We start from the raw sequence: 11,265 nt of genomic DNA on the forward strand, positions 1-11,265 counted from the left end.
ATTGAAATACACGTAAAGCTCTGGAAGCATATTTTCCCAGTAGCAAATGTGTGCTACATCGAATGGGTCAACTCGAGCCTAACCTAGAAATAAATCTAACCTGGCTTAACCTAACCTAACCTAACCTTACGAAACACAATTAAACTGATTGTGTTGTCCCGCTGTGTTTGCGGTACCGTTTCATTCAGCTTCGGCGTAACCTACATAGAGGTTTAACCTATCCTAACCTAATAAAACCTGACCTAACCTAAACTAACCTAACTTAACTTCACGTAACAGAATTAAACTTATTGTGTTGCCCTGTTGTGTTTGCGGTACCGTTTCATTCAGCTTCGGCTTAACCTACATAGAGGTTTAACCTATCCTAACCTAACAAAACCTGACCTAACCTAAGCTAGCCGAATGAAATTCAACCACACGTGTAGCTATGTAAGCGTACGGTTCTCAGTCTTAAATGTTGCATGATGACGACGTCGGAGAGCCCACTTTCTCACCCTGACCAGACGCCGATACTCGGGTTTTTCCCTGCATCGTAATACACTTTTTACCTGTGTTTATAACATCTACGAGGGGTGTTCAAAAAGTAAGTTTCCCTAGTCTGCCGTTTTGACCCAGCTCCATCTAGCGAGCTGTGACTGAATATAGTTTTAGTTTAGGATATACCGATAAGAGCGGTACCGGTCTTAACTGCCGAAAATTTTTTTTATATCAGTACCGGCTCGGAAACCATGGAGCTACGTGTGAAAAACGTTTTAACTGAAAAAGGGCTTAATGGCAACGAAATCCACATTTAATTAGTGCATATTTATGGTGAAAAATGCATGAGTGTGCAAATGGTGCATCGGTAGCGTACATATTTTCTCGAGGGACGCGGAGAAGTTCATGATGAGCAGCGTACAGGCAGGCCTAAAACCGCCATTACAGATGACGCAGTCGCAGCAGTCGAAAAAATCATTTTGGCGGATAGGCGCTTTACAATTGACAGAATTTTGGACTCAGTGCCTCCTGAAATCGATATTTGTCGAACTGCAATCCACACAATCATAACAGATCATCTTGGTTACCGTAAAGTTTGTGCATAAAGTTTGTTCTTTAAAAGACAGGGCACGGATTTTTATAAACAAGGTTTGTCAAAGCTTGAGAACAGATAAAAAAATGTATTCGAGTCCAAGGGGACTATATAGAAAAATAGTTTATAAGTCAAACAATAAATACATATGTTACTTTAACCTAAAAATTGTGTTTTGCTTTTTTCCCGGAGCCGGGAAACTTACTTTTTGAGCACCCCTCGTATTTTGCATAAAAAAATCGTTTTATCCGCTTATGAAAAAAATTCCTTTTCAACCCCCGTCTCCCATAACTGCCAAAAAATAAAATGTTAAGGTTGACATTTGCAGCATTTTTTATTCACATGGATGCTAATATACATTGCCAATATAGGCTTGATACGTTTGGGGGAAATTCTTAATGCTTACCCGCAGACTCTAACGATTCGTTAGTTGCACAATTTCATAATAATCGATATCGGGGTAGCGTGAAGATGCTAAAATCAATTGAATTCTTTGTGCTGAGAGAAAAGTTAAGAAAGAAATTTTAAATCGTTTAAATCTTCTAGTTGGTTTTGGGATTTAAACGCCTCTATGTCTGTAGGTATGAATGCATGTGTGTATGTTTCTATTACGGCCTTTATCCTGGAGGCACAATAACTTTCCAAGAACTAATCACATTGTATTAAGCTTTGGTATACGTTTGTAAGACATACAATGTAAGTGCAAGTTCGTTAGCTAGCGCCTTTTGGATGGAAAATTAAAAAAGTTAAAGCATTTTAAGCATTTTTGAGAACATTTTTGATAAAATTTAAAAATTCTATGTACGGATATGGGTCATTCTTTTTTAAATCGTACGCCTAAATGGACGGCATATTTTTGAAGACTTTGAAAACTTTTTTATAAGTTACATGCATCAAATAAGTTGACACGTATGTCAGAATTTTAAAATTTTTTCTATATTTTCAAAAATACTCTTGAAAACGTAATAACATATTCAGCTGATTTTCTTGTCTTTGGATCCTGATATCTCTGCTCTCCTTTGTCCTAAAAATAAAAAATTCTTTTTCATCCTGCGAAAAATTTAGTCAACTTTTCAGAAAATTTATGTGCATAATTTTATATTGTTAAATAATAACGGATTTCAACAATTTTAATATTTAGAGTCAATTTTTAGACACGTCCCCAGTTGATAGAAGATTGAAACATACGTAATTGGATTCCTGGTTAAATTCTACAAATAAACCATTTAAAAAAATGTGGAGTCATCGTTTGTTCAGTTACAAAAAAATAGTATCTGTGCGGATGATGGAGATAGAGTATGGCGTTTGGCGCAGAGCACAGCTAAGAAAGCGTTCATATAGAACGGGGGTTCCCACTTGGACCTGGATTTTTCGGTGATTTTTTTTCCGCGATAAGAAACTTGTTTTCAAGTATTGTCAGTTCGAGAAAAATCTGGGACAGTGAACATCATTTTTCAACACTCGGTTGTTTCGTCAGCAAACACAGTAGCAATTCGTTTAACTATAGTCTCAGACTAAAAATGCCGAAAAAACCGAAAAAGTTTAAAGAAAGTTTAAAGAAAGTTTTTAAAGAAAATATTTTGGAATAACAGCAGATTCATGCAGAATGAGGATTTGTAAAACGTGCCGCCAAAAAGTTTCCAAACTAATAAAGAACGATGTAGATGTTAATGATCGACAGCTTGAAAAGCAAGAGGTACGTTATAATATCACGTATAAATGATTATTAGCATAAGAATTGCAAACCGTCATTATGCACCATAGCATGTTACATTGAACAAAAAAATTACGCAGAAAAAAATATATTTATTTAATAATTGAGCTGCCGGATCGAAAAAGGGCACATAAACTCATTTCACTAGGAGTGGAAAGGCCCCTGGAAGCTTTCTTAAACATTTTCGAATTTTAATTTTTAAAGACTATATATAGATGCAGAAATTCATTGCGCATCTTTTTTCCCCCAGGCAAAAAGTTTTAGCTTTTGTAGTTTTCTAATGAAAGCCAAAAAACTGGCATTTTTGTAAAAATCAACTTTGATTCGCTTTTCACTTCAACTCGTGCTCAGTCCGTCAGTTTTAGAGATTTTTCAATCTATTTTTTTATGGAATATAGTTTGAAATGTCCGTCGACTGATAGAGCAAAATTAACTCAAAAATTTATTTTGAAAAAAATGTTAATTTTTTTCTGACGCCAGGCACTTATCGGTCTTCTCTAACTTCCAGCGTTTCGTTTATCGAGCGAACTTTGAGCAACAAAAGACTTTCAGCGAGAAAATTGTTGACAACAGTACAAAGGAGTTTTCTGAAAAATGTTAGCCCAATCGAATAGATATTTAAGAGATTATTGACGTCTCAAGTCGATAGTGGCTAGTCGACTCTCGCGCGGGCTGTAGTGGGAGTCTCAAGATCCGATTAATAATACAGTTCACAAGCGCAAAAAATGAAAACTAATCAAGTATACAGGTTGTATCAAAGTATTATGCATAAATAAATAATAATACGCTCTCTTACAACAGGAATAAAAAATAAATTTACTTTCTCACTGTTTCACGCTTTTCAATTCCAAAAATTTAAAGTATTACAAAATTCTCGGAATTAAGAATCCGCTGAATCTCAACCAGGGCGCTATGCCGTAAATTAATTTTTTGTAACTGAACGAATGATGACTCCACTATTTTTTAACATGTTTTCTTCATAGAATTCAACAAGAATCCGATGACGTATGTTTCAATTTTCTATCGACAGAAGACGTGTGTAAAAATTGACTTTAAACATTAAAATTGTTGAAATTCGTTATTATTTTACAATATAAAATTGTACACATAAATTTTCTGTAAAGTTGACTAAATTGCGCACAGAATGAAAAAAATCTTTATTCTTATGACAAATCTATGCAGAGATATCAGCACTCAAAGACAAGCGAATCCGCTGACTATGTCATTATTTATTTAAAAATGTTGTTGAAAAAATAGAAAAAAAAATCCTGACATACGAGGTGTGTTCAAAAAGTAAGGTGACTTTTTAATTTTAGCAAGCTACGTACATTCAAGTTTTAAATTTTTTGTTTTGTTGTGTTGGCACACTCGTCACGACCATATGTTCACAGTTTTGGTTATATAGCTCGTGTTGTTTTTCTGGCAGAGGCGTAAAAGGTTAGAAGGGTTTGGTGTGCTCGGCGATTTTCTTCTTTCGAAAAAAATGGAGCAAAAAGTTTGCATTAAATTTTGTGTGAAAAATGGAATCCATTGCTCTAAAACTCTTGAAATGTTGACAGTCGCATACGTTGAGTCTACTCTGAGTAAAAAAATGTGTATAAGTGGTACAAGCTGTTCCAAGAAGGCCGAGAGGATGTCGAAGACGAACGTCGCCCTGGACGTCCCAGCACGTCAACAACAGATGAAAACGTTCAAGCAGTGAAAGAAATGGTGTTGAAAAATCGCCGAATTACCATCAGAGAAGTTGCTGAAGATGTTGGCATATCGGTTGGCTCATACCGTCCTATCTTTTCGGACGTTTTGGGCATGAGACGTGTGTCAGCGAAATTTGTTCCAAAACTGCTTAATTTTCATCAAAAGATTCATCGCATGACCATCGCTCAGGAAATGTTGAATGAAGTCATTAATGATTTTCACCGGATTTAGCCCCCAGTGACTTTTTTCTTTTCCCAAAACTGAAGAGACCCATGAAAGGATATCGATTTTCAACGATTGAGGAGATAAAAACTGCATCGCTGAAAGAACTCAAAGCTATACCACAAAATGATTATCAGAAGTGCTTCGATGACTGGAAAAAGCGTTGGCACAAGTGTATTATATCTGAGGGGGATCACTTTGAAGATAAAAAAAATTCTCAGATTTATAGCATTCTTAAAACTAACGAAAAAGACGCACGATATGAAAAAAAGTAAAGAGAAGAAAAACGTTGCTTTTTAAAGTTATACAAGATTATCATTAAAACTCAGGAGGTGAGAAACAAAAGCGAACAAGTCACACAATGAAAATAATTAAGTTAGGGTTATGTTTTGGATCTTTCCCATCAATTATATCGCTTGGCATAGTCAAAATCGAGCTAAACATCACGGAAATACGAAAAAATATGTGCAAACAAAAACTGTGCACTAAAAACAGATTTACGAATTTGTTAGTAATCACTTTCTGATTTGATAGATATTTTTGGTTTTATTAGTAAAAAACAACATTAAATATAAAAAAATTAAATTTCTTGGACTAGAGGCACAAATTACGAAAAAAAAATAGACAAAAGTTTTTCAATAGAAAAAAGAGCTATAAATTTGTTTTCATTCTTTATGAAGATGCGTAGTTTTTCGTTTCATCGTGAAAAATGAAATTAGAAATAAATCCATTAAATTTCTGAAAAAAAACGACACTAGGTAAAATAAAATGTGTAATAACAAAGTTGTTTTCAAATTATATCTGAAAGTTTGTTTTTAACCTTTTTTATCTCACGAGACACGTGATGAGAATGTGTTCGTTAAAGCTAAAGGACCTTTAACAACAGAAAATTCTCAATCACTAAACTTCAGTTGTTGATGGTTTAACATTTAATGTTGAAAGTCCTATACAAAAATGTGGAGGATGTACAATTAATGAACGTGTGTCCAGGTGAACACATTATAGAGCGTTGAGCACGAGATGCAACAGTTGCGCAGCCTAGGCGCGCTCAAGTTTGTGAGTCGCACGCGCAGCGCACTACGAGAAAGTACCCCCTCAGCGGAAAGATTTTTTTAATAAAAAAAATATAGCAAGTTTCTTTAATTCAAGATAAACTATGCATACAAAAGATGTTCCACAATTTTTTAATCAATCGGAATTTTCTTTTAATTTTAAAATTTAAAAAATGAATAGAGAGCATTAACCATTTAAATTATTTTTTACATTTTTCATATGCCAACCCACACATATTTTTCCTCTTAGTTGAAACGCTTAAATTAATTTAAGCTTTTTCACTCAACCACATTCGATATTGAATGTTTTAAAATTATTTAATAAATCAATTACAAGTATTAATTTCAGAACGATGCCAAAAATTTGACAACTATAGTTCCAAGTAATTTTCCATTTTTGCTTTAAATAATATATTTTCTTTTATTATGTCAGCAAAATACTTATAACAAAGCACAATATACCAAATAAAAAATAAAAAATATCTCACCAATATTATAACAATTATTTAAATATTTAAGATCCACAGATATCAAGAGTACAGACTAATTTTTAATAAAATTTTTAAATAAAATTTCTGGTAATGCTCCATATTAACTTATCATACTATAAAATGAGAGAATATTTCGAAACGCTCTGCATATATTTTTAAAAGATGTTTGAAATTTTATTGTTTCTAATTATTCTATGTCCTGTTAGGCGACCTTTAGCAACTTGTGAATTAATATTGATAACAAATACATTCTCCTGTCTCTTAATTCTATATTCTAATTTTTTTTGGGGATACCTTTAATTAGAAGAATATATATTTTAGGACGCTTGAAAATTATTATGTTTCCAAAATCGAATTGTATAAAATTTTGAACTTTTTTGTAATCACCTCACATCACTTCCAAATGCATTTGAAAATATTTTTTAAAGCTTTACTCTGAAATAGTTCAATATTTGGAACACTTTAAAATAAAAATTGTTAATGTGCGATGGAGTATAAAACTATTTTTACCAAATTTTTACTAGACATATTAGAATTAAATTAAGCCCTGAAACCCAAAAATAACGCAATTTAACTGTGTTTTTAGAAGTGTGCTCAACAAATTAGGTGAATCAGTGGCTACAGATGATTGTGCCATTCCAGAAATTCGAATAAGCGTTGCTGGAGGACCTGAGGAATCTGGAGAACCTAGAGAACCTAAAGAACCTAGAGAACCTAGAGAACCTGGAGAACCTGGAGAACTAACTGTTGAATATCAATATCGTTCACAATCGCCTCCTGAAGCTTCAATTATTGTTGATGCTGATTTACCAAAGATAAAGCCATAGAAATCATAAGATTTTATATGTAATGATGATCTAGCATTAAATGATTACGAAGTTACAATCTGTAATGTATTACTTTTTAACATTAAAATATTAAATTCTATAATTTTGAATGGCTTAACTCCAAATTTTTAAATTTTAAACAAGATTTGAAACATTTTCAGTTCCAAATTCGTCATTTATCAAGGATTTTATTTCAAAATTATAGGACTTGCGTGTTGGTGGCGGTAGTGAGAAAGTGTGCAGTCACAGGCGGTGAGAAGTTTTTACAAAGTTTGTGTGGAAGGTGTGAGTGGAGTGGGAGGGTGGAAGTCTAGGAGTTTAGTACGGTTGTGAGGGGTAGATTGGGAAGATAGAAATTAATTTACATTGCAGTTGGGGGGGGGGGGGGGGGGGGGGGGGCTAAATAGGGAAAGTGAGGTTAGGTTTGCAAGGAAGCGGGGTAGTTTTTTGTTCAGGTTTTTGGGCCTTCATGGCGGGCAAGGGTGGTTCTTGTAGTGATGGGGGATGTTAGGGGTTAGAAAAGGATGGCTAAAGGGGATGCGAGAGGTGAAATTGGGCAAAAAAACTGAAATTTTAGGGCGGTAAGCGGCAGCAGCCTTAAGAGAAATCTGTGGGCGGCAGTGAGTATTTTTGTATATGGATAGGTTACAGTTACCGACGGACGAGCGGGAGGTGGGCAGCGAGAGTACTGGCAGTGCTGGTAGTGAAGTAGGCGGGGAGGGAATTTTCAGAGGGATACGACGGCCAGTCGTGCGTGGTCCGGTATCAAGTAGCCCGTCAGGGAGGGGGAAGAATCGGAGCGGAAGAAGCGATCAGGCAAGGGAGAGAGCGTCCAATGCAAGTGAGGGGGAAGATCTCTTAAAGAGGAAAAGGGAAAGCAAAGAGAGTCCGCAGAAAAGCGCGCTAGAGAGTCCCTTTAAACAAAGCGTACGAACACGTAGCCCCACCCTCTCCCAATGGAGGGGCAGACCTGAGGGTAAGAGATAAAAGATGGGGAAAGAAAGAGCTGAGGGGAACAGTAGAAGGATTGCAGAGGGAGTTTAAGTCGGTAAGGAAGGAAAAAGAAGATAAAATGAAGGAGATGGAAGAAGATATTAGCATGCGGAGAAAAGGGCGATAAAAGGGCTGGAGAATGTGGATGGCAGGTAAGGAATGGAAGCAGTGGACAGGGAGGAGGGTGAGAAGCAAGGTATTTGGGAGAAAGTGGAGATCATGATAGAAGAGAAAGTAGGAGAGCGTAGGAATGAAAAGGAGGCGAGAGCGGATAGGGAAAGGATAAGGGCAATGTAGTTGAGAATCAAGAGAAAAGAGAAGGCAGATAGGATAAATAATATAGTGATAAGAGGATTCAAGATCAAGAGCGGGGATGAAAAGGACGAGGTGGAAGCGCTGCTACAGAGCATAGGGTGGGTTAAAGGCAAGGTAGGGAAAGTTAGGATGGAGGGGAGAAAGGAGAATGTAGTGGCGGTTGTGGAATTGGACGGCTGGGAAGAAAAATTGGAGGTAATGCGTAATAAAAATAGGATAAAGGACAATAAAGTTTTTATCGATCAAGATTTGACGAGGAAGGATATGGATGTTCAGAGAATGCTAAATGACAGGGCTAAAGAAGACAGGTAAAAAAGAAAGATGAGGATTTCTGGAGGTATATTCAGGAATTTGATGTGATGGGACTGGTAGAGACGTGGGCAGAGAGAAAGGAATAGGATAGAGTAGAGCGAAAGTTGCCAAGGGGTATAGGTGGAGACTACAGGAGGTGGTCAAAATAAAAAGAAAAGGAAGGGCTAGTGGGGGAATTATAACAGGGGTTAGGGATGGATTAGAGGAAGAAGTTCATGGGGAGGGAGAGGGGCAGGGCGTACTAATGAGGGCTGTGAAGATAGGAGGGGTGATGTATAAGTTCGTGACTGTGTACAATAAGGATGGAATGGAAAGGATTAAAGAATGTGTAAAAAACTTACTAGGAGAGAGAGATAAGAGTATATTGGTTATGGGGGGAGACTTTAATGCGAGAATTGGGTGCGAAGGAAGCCTGTACCAGGAAGCGGAGAGCTTTGAAAGAAAATCGAACGATAAAATAATAAATAAAGAGGGGAGATTCTAAGAGACTAAAGGGAGGATAGAGGGTTAGCGGTGGCGAATGGTATGGTAAAAGGGGACGAAGAGGGAGAATACACGTATGTGAGTAAGAGAGCTGTATCGGTGATAGATTACGTGATTATAAATATTCAAGGGTTTGAAGAGATAGAAAAACTCGCAGTGGAAGGAAGGGTGGAAACAGACGATCAGCCATTGGGTTTGTGGATACAGGTGGAGGCTGGTGAAAGGCAGGGTGGGGTAGAAGGGTCGTTAGGGGAAAGGGTGTCTTTGAGGCAGAGTCCGTGAACGAGATATTGGAGGATCTACAAGAGAAAATGAAAGCTTATGTGCAAAAGAAGGTATTTAGGAAAAAGAAGAAAGGAATGGTTAAGTCGTGGTGGGATAGGGAATGTAAAATGATGAAGAGAAAGGTGAAAAAGAAGTATAGGATGTGGAAGAAAGGAACCGCGAAAAAAAAGGAGTACGTAGAAATAAGGAAGGAGTTTAGGGCGATGCGTAAGAAGAAAGAGCAGGAAAAAGAAAAAGAGCTAGAAGAGGAGTTGAGAAGTGTTAAGAAAGAAGGGGACGTGTGGAAGATAATTAATAGGTTTAGGAAACGTAGGGTGGGGATAAGTGAGAAGATAGGGAGCAACGAATGGAGAAAATTTTTCAAGGATTCATTTCAGGGGTCAGATACTCGAAAGAGAGATGAGGGGATTAGAAGAAACAGAGAGGTAGATGAAGAGGAGCTGAACGACGAGGAGATAGAGAAGCAGATAGGGAAATTGAAAAAATCTAAGGCAGCAGGGTTGGACGGGGTAGAGAACGAAGCGTGGCTGTTTGGCACACAAGAGTTAAGGCAGAGGCTAAAGACGGTAGTGAAGAAAGTATAGAGGGGGGAGGGATTCCCGAAAGGGTGGGGAGAGGGATTGATCGTACCACTGTATAAGAAAGGGGACAGGGAGAGACAAGAAAATTATAGAGGAATGACGCTTATGAATACTGCGTACAAAATATACGTCGTAATATACGCGGGCTTTAGAGAGAGAACGAGTAGTATTGACAATATTTACGTCTTGCAACACCTGGTGGATAGAGGACTAACCAAAAAGGGTGCCAAAGTGTGCGCGTTTTTTGTAGATCTAAAGAGCGTGTTCCCTTCGGTAGATAGAGGGAGTTTGTGGGAGGCAATGGAAGAGAGAGGGAAAGGGGATGCAATAGTTGAGCACTGGTTGGAGAAGTGTGAAGAGATGGAAAAGAGTGAGATAAGCATGGAAGTATTGTTGCATGAACGTGGGGAGAAAGGGCAGTAGCATGAGTGAAGGGGGTGTTGGGTAAGATGAAGAAAAAGAGAAGGAAGGAGCAAGAGGAATGGAGAAGGAAAGATTTAAATAGGAGAGGAAGTAGATGTTAGAAAAATGTAAATATTGTAAATAGTAGTTAAGTATTAGATGTTAGCCGCGGAGACAGAGGCTGGTAATGCGAGGCATAGCGACAAAAGAGCGAAATGGATGCGAGGTGAGGCGAGGCGCAGCGGGGAAGGTTAGGCTATAGAAAAGAGTGGATTAGCTATAAGGTGTGGAAGTATAGTACTTTGTAAGAAATAGTTGTAAGAAAATTTTGTAAAAAAATGGAAGTGTAAGCAAGTCAATTTTTTAAGGCCAGCAGGCTGAAAAATAAACGTTTATCTATTTAGGTGAGGCATCTTCTTCTCGCGGATTGTAATGAAGCGCGCCGTTGTCAATCATATCTTGATCGCTTCATTGAAAAACTTGTATCATAACAAATTATATGATGTATAAATTTATATTTTCAAATTTTAAACATATATAAAATATAAAAATATTCTTTTACTTCTTAGATATTGATACTTCATTTAATGGGCGTTAAAAGGTGACATTCTTATGTGCATTAGGAGGATATGTTAGTTATATTTTTCTATATTACGGGTATTTTTGCAATTAAATCATATTTCAATGGAAGAGAGCTCGGAGTAGGAGCCAAGAGGTATGCCAAAATAAACACCATTAGTTATGGTAAAGAACAGAACTTAAAGTTTATTGATCCTGGCATAAAAAAACACCACTCAGTGAGTGGAGGAAAAAGCGTTTACAAT

The 11,265-nt window shown here is 36.9% G+C and overlaps 1 protein-coding gene across 2 annotated transcripts in view; it reads left to right on the forward strand.

The window, feature by feature from the left end:
* Positions 1-7,099, forward strand: part of LOC117176903 (transmembrane channel-like protein 2) — a 42,126-nt gene extending 35,027 nt beyond the window's left edge. Inside the window, exon 17 of one of the 2 annotated variants that reach the window (XM_033367275.1) lies at positions 6,830-7,099. In XM_033367275.1, coding sequence (XP_033223166.1) covers positions 6,830-7,070 — 241 coding nt within the window. In that variant the 3' untranslated portion in view covers positions 7,071-7,099. The remainder of the gene's footprint in view (positions 1-6,829) is intronic. The other variant, XM_033367276.1, reaches the window with a different exon arrangement.
* Positions 7,100-11,265: the final 4,166 nt, after the last annotated feature.

Source organism: Belonocnema kinseyi, chromosome 7, assembly GCF_010883055.1.
Source record: "Belonocnema kinseyi isolate 2016_QV_RU_SX_M_011 chromosome 7, B_treatae_v1, whole genome shotgun sequence".
NCBI lineage: Eukaryota > Metazoa > Arthropoda > Insecta > Hymenoptera > Cynipidae > Belonocnema > Belonocnema kinseyi.